The sequence below is a fragment of the Mirounga leonina genome, unplaced genomic scaffold (assembly GCF_011800145.1).
Source record: "Mirounga leonina isolate KUSES-001 unplaced genomic scaffold, KU_Mleo_1.0 Mir_128, whole genome shotgun sequence".
Taxonomy (NCBI): Eukaryota; Metazoa; Chordata; class Mammalia; order Carnivora; family Phocidae; genus Mirounga; species Mirounga leonina.
In genome coordinates this window covers 25,186,867-25,207,160 of record NW_023270320.1, presented here as the reverse complement: position 1 = coordinate 25,207,160, position 20,294 = coordinate 25,186,867, and the positions used below count along the sequence as shown (strand labels likewise).

The 20,294-nt window shown below is 38.2% G+C and overlaps 1 protein-coding gene across 1 annotated transcript; it reads right to left on the bottom strand.

Moving 5' to 3' along the window:
- Nucleotides 1–6: 6 nt before the first annotated feature.
- Nucleotides 7–20,248, bottom strand: UFSP2 (UFM1 specific peptidase 2). The gene is made up of 12 exons (XM_035004239.1): nt 19,999–20,248; nt 18,466–18,544; nt 15,600–15,783; nt 15,452–15,518; nt 12,800–12,957; nt 12,220–12,412; nt 10,243–10,389; nt 7,431–7,595; nt 7,096–7,220; nt 5,444–5,520; nt 4,228–4,352; nt 7–171 (listed from the first exon to the last, which is right to left on the bottom strand). Exons 1-12 carry the CDS (start codon nt 20,227–20,229, stop codon nt 85–87), a joined length of 1,638 nt encoding a protein of 545 aa, XP_034860130.1. The 5' UTR covers nt 20,230–20,248; the 3' UTR covers nt 7–84.
- Nucleotides 20,249–20,294: the final 46 nt, after the last annotated feature.

Below are 20,294 nucleotides of genomic sequence, written 5' to 3'. Positions count from 1 at the left end.
CCAGGATTTAAAGCGAAGTTAAACTTAGTCTTTATTAACAAATTTATAATACAACTTTACTACAGCCTTTGAGTCTAAGATATTTTAAAAAATATTTGGTCGCTGAGGAAGACATAAATTATAGTAAGCATCTTTGTTCCAAAAGTCTGGGCCCTTCCATCCACACCAGCCCTAGATTTGGGAGAAGGGAAAGGAAAACCTTTTACTAGATTATAGGATTACATGATCAAAACTGTAACATTCTACAATCCCATTCTGTCAGCTGGATCCCAGAATAAGACTACTTATATAACTCAAAAGATTTGAACTCCTATAAAGCATAGGAAAGTAACATACTTGAGTCCATTTCAGATAGAGTTAAAAAAATTTTAATTTTACAGTATTTAATCATAGATAAAAAAGAAAAAGCTTCCTTATGGTAACTGTTACTCCAAATATCACATTTTTTTTAACATCTTTTTTTAAAAAAGATTTTATTTATTTATTTGACACAGAGAGTGAGAGAGCACAAGCAGGGGGAGCAGTAGAGGGAGAGGGAGAAGCAGGCTTCCTGCCAAGGACCCTGAGATCATGACCTGAGCCGAAGGCAGACACTTAACCATCTGAGCCACCCAGGCGCCTCCCAAATACCACATTTTTACTGAGTCTAAGTTTTATAATTCTGGCAGTCAATGGCAGGTAGGTCATAGTTGAATTGGCAATCTGTTTTTCTTAGCAGTCCTTTAAAGGCTGTCTTAGGGACCACGCTGTGTGTCTTAGCTATGAGGAAGTGTGGCAGGGAGAAATCTGTGCTGGCCTCTTGAATTGCCCTTCACTGTCCTCAGGCTATAATCCTTCCACTTCCCATTCTTTTCCATCGTTTTCCCCAGCAGAGAAAATTACTTTCAAACAAAGTCTCACTGTGAATACAAATTCACAAAATCTCTTCTAGAGCCATTGATTTATTTTCTTAAAGACCCAGCTAATGACTAGTCCGAGTTATCTGAAATGAAATGCTTTGCTTGCAAAATACTTGTTAGGAGGCCAGCTAGAACTCTTAAATACCACTGGGTGAGTGACAAGTAGTGTGGTCTTATCCCTTAGCCTAACTAACTTGGAAGCTGCTGTGTCTTCTGGCAGTGACCTAGAGCTAAAGTTCATGGTTTCTACAGAAGATAGTGTGTAGCTCTATTTTTTAGTGTGGAGGTTGGAGGGCTGAGTAGAGACGCTCTTTAATTTTTGTATTTTTCTTTCTCTGATTGCAAAAATAAGATCTACATTATCAAAGTTCAAATGAAAGTAAAAAGTCCTCCATCAGTCCTATCTGCCCCCAGGTAACTGCAAAATTTGTGGGTTTTTTTTTTTTTTTTTGTCTTTGAGACCTGTTTCTATATGTAAATAAGCTTCTTTTTTATTATCTTTTTAAGCAAAACTTTTTCTAATAAATTTAATGTCCTAAAATCTGTTTTCTTAATGATGAATAAAGGCTTATACTCTCTGTTTTAATCTTTTAGGCCTTTTCCAGATAACCAGACTCAAATTATTTTATAAAGAGAAGTGGGTAGAGAGGATGCCCAAACCAGAAACTGATGGGAGTAGACAGGGTGCTCTTTTTCTCTGAGGCGACAAGTTCCCTTTGGGAACTTCAAACAGGAAAGTTCCACAAGAGGGTCAAGAGAGGTCAAGCAGAGGCAGAACTGTCCCTACAGCCCTTGCTAGACTGAATGTTTGTGTCCTTCCAAAATTGATGTTGAAAGCTAGTCTCTAAGGTGATGGTATGTGGAGGCGGGGCCTTTGGGACGTGACTAGGTTATGAGAGTGGAGCCCTCATGAATGGGATTAGTGCCTTCATTAAGGAGGCCCCTTCCACTGTGCAGATACAGTGAAAAAGTCTGCTGTCTGTGAACTCGTAGGTGGGGCTCACCAGACCAAACCTGCTGGTGCCTTGGATTTCCCTGCTCCCAGAAGTGTGAGGAATACATTTCTATTGTTTATAAGCCACGCAGGCTATGGTGTTGTTACAGCAGCCCAGGCTCTGAGACACTGCTCTAGATTCTCGAGTCGGTGAGAGTCAATACTACTGACGGCCAGGCCTTGGCTTCGTGGTTCCTTATACGTGCGAAAAGGGCAGAGGGTTTTCTACAATTGAAAACTACAGAAATCTAACTAGCAAAGAAGGACAGTACAATCCTCAGAGAAAGTAATCAGGGACAATGCCTTATTCTATACAACTGCTTCAGAAAACCCTATCTAGACAATTCCATCTACTGCAAAGTTCCTCAAACTAGCCAGAAAGAAGTAATCATACCTCTCATTAAAATAATGAAGGCTCCTCATTGCCTCTAAGTTAAAATCTAAGTGCTCTGCTTCTCGGCCTGGCTCACAGTTTTAGCCCTTGCCTATCCCTCCAGCCACACCTCCTCGCCGGCTCTAATCATGTCAAACTGCCAAAACTGGGCATGTTCTGGGAACATGGCCTGCTGTCCTTTCACGGTCTCTAAAGGATCCCTCTACTGATCAGCCTTGTAAACTCTACCTTCGATAACCGTATTTTTTCTGGGGAATACTTTTCGGATCTCTTTTGTCTTCTACACTAGACTAAGAGCTTTTTTTTTTTTTTTTTTTAAATATTTTATTTATTTGACAGAGACACAGCGAGAGAGGGAACACAAGCAGGGGGAGTGGGAGAGGGAGAAGCAGGCCTCCCGCCGAGCGGGGAGCCCGATGTGGGGCCCGATCCCAGGACCCTGATATCATGACCTGAGACGAAGGCAGACGCTTAATGACTGAGCCACCCAGGTGCCCCTAGACTAAGAGCTTCTTAAAGACCTTTTTTAATACCCCTATTGCTTCGGATAGTGGACGTGTCTTAGTACTTAATGATGAGTGAGGGACCACTTGGCTACAGAAAGAGAGTAAATATTGCTCCCACTTCCGTGTGCTGGCAGAAAACATTTCACAGATTTCCAAGTCCAAATGCCTTGAAAGATAAAAGCACGACACATTTATCTCCTGTATTTATAGTCTTATCGCTGGCGAAATAGTTTACTAAACTGGGCTATAAAAGAATTCAGCCACACACACACCAAAGCTCTTTATGTACTAAACCCCTCATCCTTAGGGCTTTGGTAACTTCATGCAGTTACATTCTGTTCAACTTCTGAAAGTGTCTCACGAATGAATTTCAATGCTAAACCACCCAAATCCCTAGGAATTGTGTTTAAAAAAAAAAAAAAGATGACCTAATTATACTACAACTTCAAAATTCAGAGAAGGCTTTTTATTGGTATTAGCGATGTTGACTTAAGTGGCAACACAAGAAAAATGAAGGGTAGTGGGTAATAGTAGGATATATTCATTGGTTTGTGGCTGAAACGGTTGTATGCATTCTTTGTAATTTTAATATATTTGGCAAAAAATATAGAAGTTAAAATTCAAGTTATGTCTTATTATACTTGCCTTCTAAAGTTTTAGTATGAGTTTTCACATGTGAGAATTAGCTGCCTATGCATTAGGTTAAACTTATACCTCCTTTTTTTTTTTTTTAAAGATTTTATTTATTTATTTGACACAGAGAGACACAGTGAGAGAGGGAACACAAGCAGGGGGAGTGGGAGAGGGAGAAGCAGGCTTCCCGCCGGGCAGGGAGCCCGATGCGGGGCTCGATCCCAGGACCCTGAGACCATGACCTGAGCCGAAGGCAGACACTTAACGACTGAGCCACCCAGGCGCCCTAAACTTATACCTCCTTTAACTGGTATTGTAAGTATCTACGAATACTCTTAAATTTGTCTCAAATCCAAATCCTTTCTAGAATGAGAATAAATTATATATAAATAAATTAGACGTAGTCAAGCCTCCATAATGTCCAACATACTACTTATTTTTGGTTAGTAATACAATTATAAAGGTTATTTAACCCACTCTATTTTAATACATTTGTTTATGCAAAACTGTAACATCTCCAAAAGAATATATTTATAAGCTCTTGGTTCCATTATTAAGTTCAATAACTAAGAAAGTCCTCATAAATCTAACCTGAATTTTGTTCTTTGCAATTCACTTTAGTTCCCTCTGGGACCTGGACAGTGTCTCTATCCAAAGAGATCGTCCTCACAGCCCTAGAATACCTCCTGATAGTGTATATCACAGCCCTTGGTTATAGTCTTTCTGTTAACGGCCAGTTTGTTCTCCTTTGCTTCTGGGTTCTTTGCCTTGCATCTACATTTGTGTTAAAAAGATACTTACCTTTTCCAAAATAACTTGTAGATCTTCAGCGCCTGTATAATGTGGATCTAAAATCAGAAATTTTATCTGCCCTGTAATCTCATTCCATGCCACTCCTAGTATAGTGTGGGCCAGAACTCCTCCCCCTACAGCAAGAGAAATATGAAATATGAGAGGGCATGTATGAGTCGCAACTTCTTATTCAATTTCTTTTTTTTTAAAAGATTTTATTTATTTATTTGACAGAGAGAGACACAGCGAGAGCAGGAACACAAGCAGGGGGAGTGGGAGAGGGAGAAGCAGGCTTCCCGCCGAGCAGGGAGCCCGATGCGGGGCTCGATCCCAGGACCCTGGGATCATGACCTGAGCCGAAGGCAGACGCTTAACCATCTGAGCCACCCAGGCGCCCCTCAATTTCAATTTAAAAAGATTATTTGGCCTATTGATTGATATAACACAGTATTAAAGGTGACTAGCCTGTATTATAAAAGACCACAATGTCAAGTACACTCTGAGAAGATAAAATTGTATCTTTTAAAATTGGAAAAGATACAATCATATCTGTACTCACATCAGGTTTCTGTTCCACTGCCATATCCATGGGATTACCCACACTGGATTCAGAAAGGGCTATGGAGGGTCACAGTCACCGCTGTGAAGCCTTGCTCAGCACACACGCAATGTTGCCTCTGCTCTGAGGGCCTCCCGTGGGACAGCCCATCTACCCGTTCCAGTCCTCCTGATACTTTGCTAAATCTGTCTCCCTGCGTATCTTACATACCAGTCTTAGTCTGCCTCTGTCATCTCAGATCAAGTCTTGTTCTTCACAGAAGCATCAACATTTAGATCAACTCCTCTGATCCCCTTTACCAATAAAGCCCAGAGAGGTGAAGCAATTTGTATAATGCCACACAGCCAGCCAAGTTAGAGACAGCACCAAGACTTAGTAGGCTCAACTGAGTGACCACGGCCTATTTTCTATACTGTTCTCCACTCTTCAAATATTTCAACAGTTATCACTTCTCTTCTTAGCTTTTACTTCTGGTTATTACAATCTTTCTTATAACTTTCCTCCCACCTTAAAAATTGAAAAATATCCAGAGGTCAGTATGTACGGTATGAAAGCTAATTTTAAAATGTTTAAAAATGACTGATTTTATGTGACATTATTTATATTAACAACAAATTTTACAAATTCTCTTTACCCAAAGAGCCAAAGATGTCCAAAACACCTTACCGATCATGACTGGAGTTCCTTCAGTCTGGAAATGATTAGTCAGCTCCCGTCCTTGAGAGGCCATTTCACAACCTTGGCTAGAAAGAAATCATTTTCCATCAGATGAACGATTTCTCACACTAAGGTCAAATAAGGAGTTTGGGAGCCAGTGTTTTCTACCGTTTTGTTTTCTTTCTTAGTTATTGAAAAAAACAGGAAATAAATTTAAATAACATTAAGTGGTAGGGAACTGACTTGAGAGCAATTTAAAGCACCATAACCTCTCAATGTATTTAGGCCACTAAATGTGTTAGGAAAGAAGCAATAAGACCTTGCTTCTTTGCTTCTGGAACTGCATAAAGAAGGATTTTTAACGGATGAGTGAAAGTGGTCACCTTGATGGCCATGGGGCTCTTATGGGTGGATTTAATTTCAGAAGAATGAGTTTTAAGTCCTGGGTTCTTGTCTTCTTGCCATCAGACTCCGTCTGTACCTCCTCATCTTTAGACTGGGACCAATCACCCCTGCCCTGTCTACATGACAGGAGATTCGGGACCAAAACAGATGATATCTATGAAGCCAAAGTGAAAACTGCAAAATGTTTTCAAGTACAACGTATTATTTTAGGGAATATTTCAATGTCCTATACAATTTGTCCTTTTGAGAAGAGAGAAAGATGGCCAGATGAAGGGAGATTATTTTTTAGATTGGAGGTGCCAGGTGGTGGCTAATCCTTAGCTCTTGCTTAGTAAGGAACGTATGAAGTTTTAATGTGCCAAAATGTTCACTTTTGAATCACCATATGCTTCACTACTTAATCTATCATTTATTTGTCAGCTCTGGTTTCCACAGACAATCCAAACTGCAATTGTGAAAACATACGTTCTTGGACATAAGCACATGGGACAAAAAAGGATAACGTTACTGTATCTATTGAGGTTATTATAGTAGAAAAAGTATTTAAAACATAGGCTCACTAATAAGGAATAAGCCAGTTATTGTCATAGAAATCAATTTTAGTTATTATTTGTTCATATTTTATTTTTATTTTTTTAAAGATTTATTTACTTTAGAGAGAGTGAGCGAGAGAGAGCGTTTCAAGCAGACTCCATGCTGGGCGCAGAGCCTGACACAGTGCTCGATCCCAGGACCCTGCAATCATGACCTGAATATTTGCTCATATTTTCATGCTAGACTTATGGCTAAACTGTACTGGGAAAAAAATGAATATATTATTTGGACACATTATTAGTTTATTGGCATCTTAAGAAGAAAAAGGGCAGGAGGTACACAGAAAGGGCAGTCATAGATCAACATTTGTTTTTTTCCTTTTAAGACTTTTTAAAGACTTGAGGATAAACAAAAAGTTGATTTTCTGTAACTCCAGTCAAAGTTGACATATTTCCAAGTGTTCCTCTTCTTGGCTAAATTAGGTCTACACCATGCAAGTATATATTGCAAAGTTTACTCATCAACTCAAAGCCTTCTAAAAAATAACCAAAAAATTCAGGGTTTAAAAAATGAGATTTGTAAAGCAATGAGGCAATGTGGAGGAGAGAAAGTAAAAACAGTGAGGAGGAAGAGAAAGGAGAGAATATATAATTTTCCTCTTTTTTAATAAAATGACAAACTTGCTTCGAAATGATATCACTAATTTCTTAAAGTGTCCTCACCTGACAAACAGTATTTTTGAAGTTACACCAATCAGTTGGTTCAGTACCAGCTGTACCTCAATAGATCCAATCCATTGCCGTGATCCAACAAACGTTGCTGGTTTGTCCCCGGCATCAACTAGAGCCTTTGTGTAATTAAAAACACAAAAAAAATCCATACACAAGACAACTATTAAAAACTACTTTTAGGACCTTTTCCCTGATTACGAGTATGGTTTTTTTTTCCCTTCAAAACAGAAATAAGTCTGTACCACGAGGTAATAATCATTATTAGTAGGATATTAAGGCTAATGAAATGTACAATTGATTAGAATTTTAAATGGCATGTTCTGTACCTGCTGAATTTCCCTGTGTGTTGGAATGGATCTCTCTGTGTAGCCTTGGTGTTTGAACCAAGAGCAGATTGTCTGCAGAGATCGGTAAGCACAGCCCCAACCATTGTCATCCATCCGGTCCTGCATGTAGTGATGATAACCATAGATGCCCTGGACCACATAAATCTATATAAAAAGAATATAGTAACATACTAATTTAAGATAGATGCACATATTCTATACATACATCCAAGACAAGTTTACTGTTCTCAGAGCTGGACTGTTACTTCAGTTCCTTACAAAAATGCCTTCAGAGAACATGATACTTTCTTGGCTTTTTATTAAATGTCCAGAGTTGTTACCACAGGCTCTAAGGCCTGGCAAGTCCTGCCCTCTGGCCTCCTCTCCAATGTCATCTTGTACCACTTTCCCCTGTTGCTGGCTCTGCTTTAGGTTCAGATATGCCCGGGGCAATCTGATGTCAGAGCCTTATGGTTTGCTCTGCCTGGAACACTTTTCCCAAATAATTTGCAGCTCTGCACCCTTACTTCACTTGGGTCTCTGCTCAAATGTCAGAGGCCTTCCATGATCGTCCAACCTAAAAATGGCATGCTTTACTCCCTCACCACCCACCTCCTGCCGTGGCTGTCACTCTATCCTGCTTTATTTTTTTATTTTTCAAAGCACTACTTGACACCTTACTTATTACTTTTTAAATATCTGCTTAACCATACTAATATGTGAGTTTGATAAGGGCAAGTATTGTGTCTTCTTTCTTTCTGGGCCCAAGCTTCTACAGTGGGTCTGGCAAACGGTTAATAGTCAATGAATGTTTACTGAATAAATGATGAAGGAAGGAATAAAGGAATGAACAAACAAAGGGGCCATTTAATGGGACATATGAAGAATATTTCTCCAATTTTGTAAACCTGCCATTGATTACAGCCCAGGTATGCTATTTAAATATCCTTAAGTAAAGGCCAAGATCATATAACTTCTTTCTTGTAGTATAATGTTAAGAATACTCATGTGTTTTTTTCTCCACAAACTGGTGTAAGGTAATATTTTTTTAAAAATTAGGTAAGAAGAAGTATGGACAAATATAGAATCCTCACCCAACAATTAGACAATATATTTTCTTCTCAAGCACACACAGAAAATTTTTAGCTAGAACATTGTGGTAGGTGGAGAAATGGTCCCCAAATGGTATCTATCTCCTAATCCCTGGAGCCTGTAAAGGCTACCTTATATGGTCAGAAAGCAAAAAAAGAAAAAAGGGGGGAGGGAAATCTCTGCAGATGTGATTAAATTAAAGATCTTAACATACGGGAAATTTTCCTGGACTATCCAAGGTGGGCCTGAAATGCAACCACAAGCATCCTTGTGAGAGAGCGGAGAGGGAAATCTCACACAGGGGGAGAAGAGGAGGCAACGTGACCACAGAGGCTGATGGGAGCGATGCAGCCAAGCAATGCCGGCAGCCACCACAGCTGGAAGAGGCACGGGATGGATTCTCCCCAAAACCCTTGCAGGGAGCATGGCCACACTGACACCTGATTTCAGCCTCATTATAGGGATTTCGGACTGGTGGCCTCCACAACTGAGAGAATACATCTGTGTAGTTTTAAGCTACCAAATCTGTGGTTTCTATAGCATCCACAGTAAATGAGTATGTCTCAATAAATTTCAGAATCTGTACCACATAAAAGTTGTTTCTGACCGGCAGGCAAAAGAGTCAGAAATCAGTAAAAATACATACACACATACCTACATAAATAAATTCTAATATATTTGGATGTTAAAAAACACTTTGAAATAATACACAGATTAAATAAGAATCGTAATAGAAGTGTGAAGATACCTAGAACTGAATAAAACTAAAATACTTCAAATTAAAATCTGTGAAAACAATGCTTTGCTTGAAATTTAAAACCTTAAAGTAGAGAATAAAAAAGATTAACAATATGCAAAATGCCCAATTTAAGAAGTGAGAAGAAAAACAACGAATCAAAGAAAGTAAAGGAAGAAGAAAGAGCAAAAAATTGATGAAATAGAATATAGAAGTTACAATAAAGGGGGTCAATAAAGCCAAAACTTAAAAAAAAAAAGACATAAAAATGATATAAAGAATGAAAAAAAAAATCACTACAACTACAGAAGAGACTAAGACCTAGGTAAATAGAACTTAGAAAAATGAAAAAAGTCCTATAACCATTAATAAAATTAAATCTTATTAAGAATGTTCTCACAAAGAAAATGCTAAGCACAGCATTATTTTATAGGTAAGTTTAACCAAATGATCAAAAAAAGATCATGCCGATCCTACAGTAACTCCTCTAGAAAATTAAAAAAATAAAAAAGGGAACGCTCCCCAACTCTTTCCATGAGCCAGGATATTATTGACACAAAAATGAAATAAGAACAATGTGAGGAAAGAAATTCAGAAGCCAATCTTATTCATGAACACATATGTAAAAATCTTAAAATGTTAGCAAATGAAATCCAGCAAAGAATAAAAAGTAATAATGAATCATGCTCATTAATTAGTGTGATTTCTCAGGTTCAAAATGAAAATAAATGGGGATCAGCCTTTAAATAAATTAGGGAATGGAATTTCCATAGGAAAACTGTGGTACATACTATTTATGACCTTTTTAGACTACTGTGAATACTGCTATTTTAAGCAACAATTATTATAAGAAACAGGTGGTAAATTTTGTTTTAGAGACGACATACATTCTGAATCAATCCTTAAAACTTCCACTGGATACACACAAAAAATCACCACTGACACGGATTATCAGTTGACTCCATAAATAATTATTAAACTCACCATACCAGTCTCTATGTTAGGTGGATTGAGATAAGTATGCGGATTTCTAATGTAACCATCCTTGTATGGTTCACCTGGAAAGTGATAAGCATTAGACCTTCTGAAATACGGTCTGTCATGAGGCAGATTGAAGAGGTCATGTAATTCCTAAATGAAACCAGAATCAATAGAAGAGAAAAAAGTTAAATAACTCAGACTCCTCACTCATCAGTAAACAAATTCAAACTAAAGACAGAAAACAAAATTAACTATATATTGGCTATAAAAGTTATCAAACACACTTTTAATATAATTCACTAAGGTCGAAGAGAGTGAGATTTAAACTACAACCAAATGAGAGTTATGTATGTTTTTCCATGGATATGGGTCGAAACTAGAAGGGAACACAGAAAAAATGAAAATGCAGTTGAGCCTTGAACAATGTGGGGATTAGAGACACTGAGCCCTCACACTGTCGAAAATCCACATGTAGATTTGACTCCTCAAAAACTGAATAGCCTACTGTTGACTGGAAGGCTTCCGAGAACATACACACATTAATGACTTATACATATTTTGTATATGTACTATATACTGTATTCTTACAATATAGTAAGCTACAGAAAAGAAAATGTTATTAAGAAAATCGTAAGGAAGGGAAAATACATTTACAGTGCTATACTGTATTTACTGAAAATAATCTGTGTACGAGTGGACTCCTGCAGTTCAAACCTGTGTTATTCAAGGGTCAACTGTAATTTGTCAGAGTGAGAGAAGTCACATAATTTCAAATTAATTATTTATCATAACAGTCTGTTAAAATACATCCAGGCTAAAGACTGGTTTTGAGACAGCCTTGTAAAATGAGTAAGTTGTAATTAACAATGACAGATCTACATGACAGCACTCTGAAAAGTCACGCTTAAAGTACTTAACAAGTACAAGGGGTGGTGAGTAAATTCTGGAGGAGGCATTGGTGGTAGGGAACCAACCAATGTGGCATCAAAATTAAAATACACACACATGTTTCAAATGCAAAATTTTCCCAACTGTATAAAAACGTGGCCCTTCCTCTGTAAAGTCTGACGTTGTCGTTTTCGTGTCTCCTAAGTACTCTCGCAGCCGGAACGGGATCATCTGGCACCTCTGCAGGTCAGGTCCACCAGCACTTACAGACGGAGCAGAGCGTTACAGGACTCGCCCTCCTCCCAGGGACAGGTGCGGAAGATGCTCCCCTGGTATAATTTGATGGGTGCCAGGCAAGACCACACATCAAAAATATGCACTCCAAAACCAGTCATTTCATTAATAAATCTCAGTTCTTTGAATGCTGATCAGGCTTTCTTCAACACGCCTCTAATAAAACCCAAATAACCCTGGGAGGTGGGGGGTAAAGTATTACCATAAATCCTAATTAGAATTAGCGTAAATCCTAACTTTCCCTCCCTAACTGTAATCTTGTCTCTTTCACAAATCTGAAAGTAACGGAAGGGAAAAGGAATTTATTTATAAACACTCAGCAGCAGCTCAAGGCATGTAAGCATCTTTTCATTTCTGTATTTCATTATGGAAAAATTTCACAGAACATATGAACCACAATGAGTGTCTGAAATCAAAATGTTACATATGGTTTAGCATATATTTTCATTAACATACTTTTTAAAAAGTTATATGTCAATAGAAATTAAATAACACATAAAAATAGTAGTCTGATTCTACTTTCATATTAAATCATAAAATAAGTTCCATTTATTAGAAATGTTTAAGTAAATATAAAATGAATGATGGTCATAGTTTTTCTAAGAATAAGTGTATTAGCTTTACTTTTCTTTCTTTCCCTTTTTTTTTTTTAAAGATTTTATCATTTGACAGAGAGAGAGAGAAAGCACAAGCAGCGGGAGTGGCAGAGGGAGAGTCCGACCCCAGGACTGGAATCATGACCCAAGCAGAAGGCAGATGCTTAACCGACTGAGCCACCCAGGCACTCCTTGGTATTACCTTTCTATAGGCCTGCAGCTGACCATCTGGAATTCCTGATGGATATGAAATTGTTACAAGATTTTTTTCCCCTGGCAATAAAAAGTGCAATGGTTCAGGGACCACAATAGATGTTCCTTTCATGTATTTCAAAATGCACTTCTCCGTATCAGTTAGCTGATTATGAATTGCATCAACTAGAAGTTTACGAACTCTGTGGAGGGAAATATTCAAGTGCATTAACAAAAGTTATAGTGGCTATGATAAATGAGAATGGAGAGTTAATATGTCCTAACTACAGTAAAAAGCCCAATTGGACCAGGATTATTAAACGAAGTGTAAATTTATGCAAAATTAAGTAGGCTGTGTATTTCCAATGTGTAGGTAAAGGGAAAACCTCTTAGGTTTTTGCATAGTACCCTACTTCCTCTAAATAAACATTTAATTACTAGATAACTCAGCTTAATAACAAACAAGGAATAAATCATAGTAAAAATAACAACAATCCTGGATATGTCTATATGATATTTAAAAACGGGCTCTGATTACTCTGGGGAGGAGTGCTTATTTAAATGTGTCAGTAGTAGTACAAAATACTTACTTTCCCCATGTTTCTTCTGGAGCAACAGATAGAACTACATCAACGGGTAAAGTCATACTAACGTAGTGGTGTCCTCCGTTTTCTCTTTCAATGATGGGGGTTACGGCTCCCAGAGAGGTTGACATTTCCAGCATAAGATCCATATTTACTATTTGATGCTATAAAGATAAACAGCAATAGTCAACTTATAGCACATTGAACATTAAATATAAAGGGCAAGTAAAATGACTTTTTAAGGGCCATATATAAAGCTGTATTACAGTAAGTAGTTTAAAAGCACAAATCTTGGGCGCCTGGGTGGCTCAGTCGTTAAGCGTCTGCCTTCGGCTCAGGTCATGATCCCAGGGTCCTGGGATCGAGTCCCACATCGGGCTCCCTGCTCGGCAGGAAGCCTGCTTCTCCCTCTCCCACTCCCACTCCCCCTGCTTGTGTTCCTGCTCTTGCTATCTCTCTGTCAAATAAATAAATAAAATCTTAAAAAAAAAATAAAATAAATAAAAGCACAAATCTTATCTTAAAAAAAAATCTCCTCTGCTTCAAAATAATCTGAGGAGAGGTGGAGAGGGAGTGGGGATGAAGATGAAATCAGACTGACCATTTGTTGATAAACATTTTTTTTTTAAACATTTGTGTGTGTGTGTGTTGATAAACATTTAGCTGGTGTAGGGTTCATCAGGATTCACATATTATTCTACTTCTGTATAGACTTAAAGTGAAAAAAAAATCAAATGAACAAGATACAGTAGCCACACACCAAAGGAACTTTTAAACATACATTAGAACTATAAACCCCTAGCCTAAAGACATAGGAACTATAAACAAATACTGAACTCCGTTAGTAGGTTTGATTTTGACAGTGGTATGGAATAACAACTCTGAAAACACTTTCTATTTTGAACAAATCTGGTAAAAGATTGAGAATACTGGAAGCCAGGTTTTTCACTGGCAAAGAGTTACGAATTCAGTGAGGTAGAAATAGAATTGGAAATATAAATATGATTTACATAGATAAATAGGAATGTATTGTGTGTGTGTGTCTGTGTGTGTGTATATGTATGTATACATGTATGGTATGTATGTATACATGTGCATGCTCCTTAGAGAAATGGCTGATTCCTGAGCTGGAACAGGGACGGTACATGACGTGCCTAGAACACCTTGTGGAAGAAGTAGGAAGTACTCGAAAATATAGTGTCCAAAGGACACTGGGGCCAGCCTGAAAAAGCTTTTATTGGCCACATCTTGGAAATGTGAGCATCCAAATAACTAATGAGAGTAACAGATTGTAACTCACTGCATAAAACAGGAACCTATGCTTCCATGCATATAATAAATAAATAGGGAAAAGCAAAGCTCTTCCTTATGGTATAATGTCATCTAAGAACTGTAGAAGGAAATGACAGAAAAATCACCACTTTGTAACCATCAGGTTAATGTTGGATTCAGACAAAAATTATCAGTTGATACTGGAAGTGGTGGGTAAAACTTTGGTGAGGAATAGGATAGCCTCTCACCATGAGATACTTACTACTTACAAGGGAAAAAATAGTGCCCTCACCCAGAGAAGAAAACCAGCAGACACCATGTGAAGTAAGTGATCAGAGTTAACGTCACCAATGCCAGAGGCCGACTGATAGCATATGCCTCTTTAATATGATGTGCTAAGGAGGACATGACATAACTTCGGCCATATTCCTATCAACAGTGCGTCACCTGAATCTAGTCATGAGGAAGCCTACAACAAACCCCAACTGAGGAACGTTCTACAAAATAACCGACCCGTACTCCTCAAAATGTCAAGCTCCAACTACTCGTAATTCTCAAATCATCTGATCCACAGCCCGCAGGTTCTTTAAATCTAACAGCTACCAATTGTAAATTTAACAGCTCATGTGGACATCTCACTGGTGTCTCAAACAATGTGACCAAAACTGACCTCCTGTCTTCCCTATCACCCATCTTTACCCAAGCAAGAAAATGGTCATCCCATAACTAATTCATTTCCAAGGATCATCCATTTTATCTCCTAAATATCTCTTGGATCCCTTCCCTCCTCTGTTACCATAGCTGCTGGCTTAGTTCTGCTTCTTCTGAAGTGGCCCCCACCTAGCTCTCCAACCTCATGTCCACCCTATTTTCCTGTAACAGCCTAGGAAAACACGGTAGTGTATTAACTTCATACAACTTCCTCCCCTGGAGTAGCTCCAATTTTCATCTCCAGTATTTGCCAAGTCTGTGGCATATGGCAGGTCCTCAATAACACTGATTCAAAAAGCACCAGCACTAAGAACAAGGTGAAGAAAAGTAAATCATTTATTATTTACTATCTCACAGCATAATGTGTCTCTGTCATGTTTCAGAATGGTTCCTTTTTAAAGTAATTTGCAAACATACTCGAGTTGTGTATTTTTGTGGGAGTACAGAAAGCATCCCCAAAAAGGTATGTATTAAGATATGTGTTAATATGGAACAAAAGCTTAGACATGTAAAACAGAGATACAACCTCTGACAAGTCATTTATTCTTTCTGGACCTCAATAATCTGATCCGTAAAAACTAAGAGAGTTGCATTAAATAATCTCTAAGATCTCACTCCAGTCCAAATCCAAGGATTACAAATTTTTAACACTAAGAAGACAGGTGATTTGCTTACCATGTCTGATAACTTTTTGTCTTTCTTTCTCATAAATTTTCGTTTGGTATCTTCTTCCTGTTCAAAGCTAGATGTTTAATACACAAAGATGTTTATAATATGAGACGACATTTTGAAAACATTTCTAGCAATTTTCAAACATACTCACTGAATAAAGCGCATTATGTTCTTACAAGCAGAACTATCACTCAGTTCTCCTGGAATGGTGTTTATGTCACTGTTAGGCCATATGTACACTGAACTGTGGCAAATTCTGAACACAAGTGCATTTGAAGAAAGCTTGGTTGACAGGTCACTCAGCACATGTTTTAGTGCTTTCTTGATAAATATTTCTAAATTAAAAGCAAATAAATAGAAGTTAATGAGAAAAATCTTAAACTTTTCAACATGAATGATTCCAAACACACAAAAGTAGAACACAGTAAAGTTGACTCCCAGATAACTATTCTGCAGATTCAATAATATTAAAAAAAAATTTTGCCTTTCTTTTAAAAAAATTGAGATAAAATTCACAGACCATAAAATTCATCCTTTTAATGTATACAATTCAGTTGCTTTTAGCATATTGACAAGGTTTTACAATCATCACTATCTAATTCCAAAACACCGTCATCACCCCAGAAGAAACCCATACTTACCAGCACTCATTCCCCATTCCTCCTACACTGACCCATGGCAACCACTAATCTACTTTTTGTCCCTATAGATTTGCCTATTCTGAACACATCCTATAAATGGAATTGCACATTATGTGTCCTTCCATGTCTACCTTTCACCCTGTATAGTATTTCCAAGATTCATTCATATTGTAGCATTAATCAGTACTTCATTTCTTCTTATGGCTGAATAATATTCCCCTGAATGGATACAACACACTTTGTTTATCCATTCACAAGCTGATACATATATGGATTGTCTCTTTGCTTTCTGGTTATCATGAATAATGCTATGAACATATGCAAGTTATTGTGTGCATATATGTTTTCAACGCTCTTGGTGAGGTGATCACTTAAAAGTAAAATTGCTAGGTCACAGGGTAACTCTATGTTTAACCTTTTGAGGGACTGCCAAACTGTTTTCCAAGGGAGCTGCACTATTTTATATTCCACCAGCAACGTATGAGGACACAAATTACTTTCAAAATACCATATAACTTGTAGCAATAAAACTGTTGAATGAAATTCAAATTTCTTTGTAGTTCTTTTTCTCTTTGGACTCTATCCCACTAAGAATACAGTACAACCAAAGTACTGTATTCTGAAGTCAAAGTTTTTTCTGTGTAATGTGTCGTTAACCTGACACTTGTCTGACTTCACTTTCAGGGATTTCTTTTTAATTTACAATAATTTTTGGAATATGTAAAACATTTTCATGGTTGAAGAAGATATATTTAAAGAAGACAATATATACTTATTTTAGCTTTATATTCTTAAATCCTAAACCTATTTAACCTGGTGGTTAAAGTATTTATCACACTGATATCCTGATAAATAAATACCTTGGGGTTGTGGTAGAGAAAAGATTACTTATAACAAGTCAGATTTTAAGACATCTTGATGTGTTTCAGAAGGTCAAATTTAAAGATTTTCAGCTACACTACAAAAGATAAACATAATTCCTGGATTACCTTCTGTTTATCCCTAAAGGACCAAGAGATAAACTAATCTGAAAAAACTGTGATGTCTTTAAAGTTAAGCATCTCCTTCCTCTATATTTTCTCATTAATGATTCCCTTCACTGAATGTTTGAAAGAGTCTGATATTGTAGGAGTAATATAATCAAGCCAGAAGACAAACTCAAATATGTTAATTACTTGGTAAAAAGTATTGCAGCCCTTGTTTACATTTGAAATTACATTATTATATCTACTAATGGATTAATTATACTTTGCAGTAAGTTCATAGTAAAGTATATCTTCAATTTATATGGAGTTGTGAAATATAAGGCTTTAACCACACAAGTTAACATATTAGAGAACTACACTTTACTAATAAGATAGGCCTGGAAATGAGTTTGATTTAGTCTTTGTAAGATGGTTCTCATCTGGATGGCACATTAGAAACACCTAGAAAGCTTACTGATGCCTGGGTCTCTGTCCCAGAGACTTACTTTCATTCATTTGGGAGTGGGGATTCGAATGGACCAAGATTGAGAGCAATTTTTTTTAGCATAAAGGGATGAGTCAGAAAGAACATTCTGCGTTCTCTCCCTTCCTACTTCCACAGGGCCAGGAAACGATGGCCAGCTAGTGACCTCCTACAAGGAACTTGGCACTTTTCATTCCTTATCTTTCTGAACTTGTCTGTGGTTTCTGACACCACTGATCATACTTTTCATGAGTGATTTTATTTATTATCACGGTGTTAATGATCATCCTTCAGAGATATTCTTTCTCTCTAGTCCTGACCACCCACCCTCCCCTAAATTTCAGATTCAAATCACCCGATGCCTGCTGGGAATCTGCACTTGATATACTCTGGTATCTTAAATGAAACACCCTTCAAACACAACTCATCTTTCTCTTCTGATATTCTTTACTTCTGTTTGTGGCCTTAGCCCAAGTCAGAGATAGGAAAACATCCTAGAATTTGCTTGATACAAACTCTGCTGATATTTCTCCCATAGAATTCTTATGCCATTCCAAAACAACATAACTTTCAAGAGGGTGGGCTCTGGAGACTCAGGGTTATGTATAGGTGCAAGTCTGCAATCTACATGCCTTGTTTACATCGTGCTCATTGTGGATATGTGTATTTATTGTGACAATTTTCTTCCAGTGGGCAGTGAAGTTTTTTTAAGAAAGGGGGTATCTTTTTCTAATTTGCACAGAGAAGCCTCACAGGCTAGTAGTGGTGCTGGAACACAGTGCCTGTTTAAATCCAATTTACAGAACTCACTAACCACATGATTTGAGTTTATCCTCACTCAGTTTCATTTGCAAAATGAAGAGGATCCCAGTATATTTCACCATCAATTTTATAATAAAAAAGGAGAGATTTTTTGGTCAGACCTACCATTAGCAGTAGCTAGCTGAAAAGCTAGATCAAGGCCTCCTCTTATTCTGAAGAGTATATCCATAGTCTCTGAAATCACCTAAGACAGAGAACCAAAATTCCATTGTAAAACGAAACAAATTCATCCTCATACAAGTGAGACTCAATTCTACTTCTGGAAATTTGTTCTAATGAAATAAAGTTCAGTAAAAATTTAACTTTAATAAAAAAAAATTGGAAACTACCTAAATAGTTATTAATAAGAAGTCAGTTAAAGAACAATACTACCATACAAATATTAGGCAATCATTTGAACAATTTGCACTATGAAGAGTTCTACAGTTGCCATTTGGACAAAAACTATTTAATGACAATGAAAAATACTGAAGAAGACAAAAGTTAAAAAGGCAAGAGCACTTTAACTCTGTATGATTTTGCACAATGTAACTAATCGCTCAGTACTTTTGCCCTCTTCTGTAAAATTGGCAAAATCTACTATTTCATAGGGTTGTTGGGATGATTCCACAAAAGATCTTAAGTGAAAGGACTACAACCTCCCTAGGCTTCTGAACTGAGATCCTCTCTGAAGAAATAATATTTAAGCTGAGATGTGAAGGGTAAGTAGGTATGAGCATTAACAATTGCAAAGGAAAGAGGCGGGTGGAGGTGGGAGAACCCATCCCAGGCAGGGGCACAGATTGGTGAAGATCTGCTTGAAAGAACACTTAAGAGACTACCACAGATGTTGAGATCTGATGGCGACAAAGACAGGGAAGGTAGGAGTAGAGTAAATGACAACTGACAGCCATGTAGAAATAGAATGCATAGGATCTGATTACTGATCAGATGTTCAGAAGTTGAGAAGTGGAAGATGTCAAGGATGATTTCCAGGTTTTTGGCATGCACAACAGGGTGGATTTACTGAAATGCGGATCATTGGACGAAGAGCGGGTGTGGGATGAGGGGAGGTGGAAATAAGGAGTCAGTTTTGAACTTGCTGAGTTTGAAATACGGATCAATTATCCAAGTGAAGGTAGATATAGATCTAGAGCTCGGAATACAATTGCCAAATCTGGAGATAGAAATTTGGGAGGAGGCACAGGGTGTAAAGAAAAGCATCCTTGAAGAACACTACATCTAGGATAGGGCTTGGAGGACCTCGCTGAGCAATCAGGAGGGAAACCGGGGGAGTGCGACATCACCGGAGCTAAGGGAATAGAGTATTTGAAGGAAGTCACTCATATCTTTCCCAGGTCCAATACTTCAAATCTTCAAAGACGCCAAATAATCCCTCGTTCACAAAATGCATTCATAAGGAGGAGGCGCCGAGAGCGCAGGTCCCACCGCGGCTGAACCGGGATAGTCTAGGCTGTGCGGGGCAGTTTCCCTCCGGCTCTACCAGGGAGAGACCGAGAGAAAGGCGGCCCAAACCACGAGTTCGCAGCTGCCACTGTGGGCCCCGGTAATGCCAGCTCCTTTCAAGGGCTTGGACCCACGACGGCTACGAAAGTCCGAGGGGAAACGCAGGGGTCGACTGCCAGCGGAGGTACTCACCAGGTCTGCTACGTGGCTATGACAGGGGCGCTGACGTCCGCGCAAGGGCTCAGCACGCTGGCCCGGAAGTGGAGTTTCCAGGGGCGGAGCCTGGGAAGGCTGACTACAACTCCCAACATGCCCCGCAGCAACGGCATGGGGCGTGTCTTCCCACAGCTCCTCGCGGATGGATAATGGGGCGGGTAGCAGAAGTCTTTTCTCAGTAAATTCTATTGGTTGAATCCTTCGCATTCTACCCACACTCTGAAGTCTTTACGTATGTTCCTCGATGCGGCTTCGAACTCTCCACATGTCCT

What these genes read in the sequence shown, in the direction of transcription:
- UFSP2 (XM_035004239.1), bottom strand. Translation starts at nt 20,229, where the DNA reads ATGCGAAGGATTCAACCAATAGAATTTACTGAGAAAAGACTTCTGCTA. An exon ending in AACATAATGCGCTTTATTCA is followed by an intron (nt 15,519 to 15,599) that starts GTGAGTATGTTT and finishes TTAAACATCTAG; the next exon opens with CTTTGAACAGGAAGAAGATA. An exon ending in TACAAGTTATTTTGGAAAAG is followed by an intron (nt 172 to 4,227) that starts GTAAGTATCTTT and finishes TCCCAAATCTAG; the next exon opens with GGCTGGTGTGGATGGAAGGG.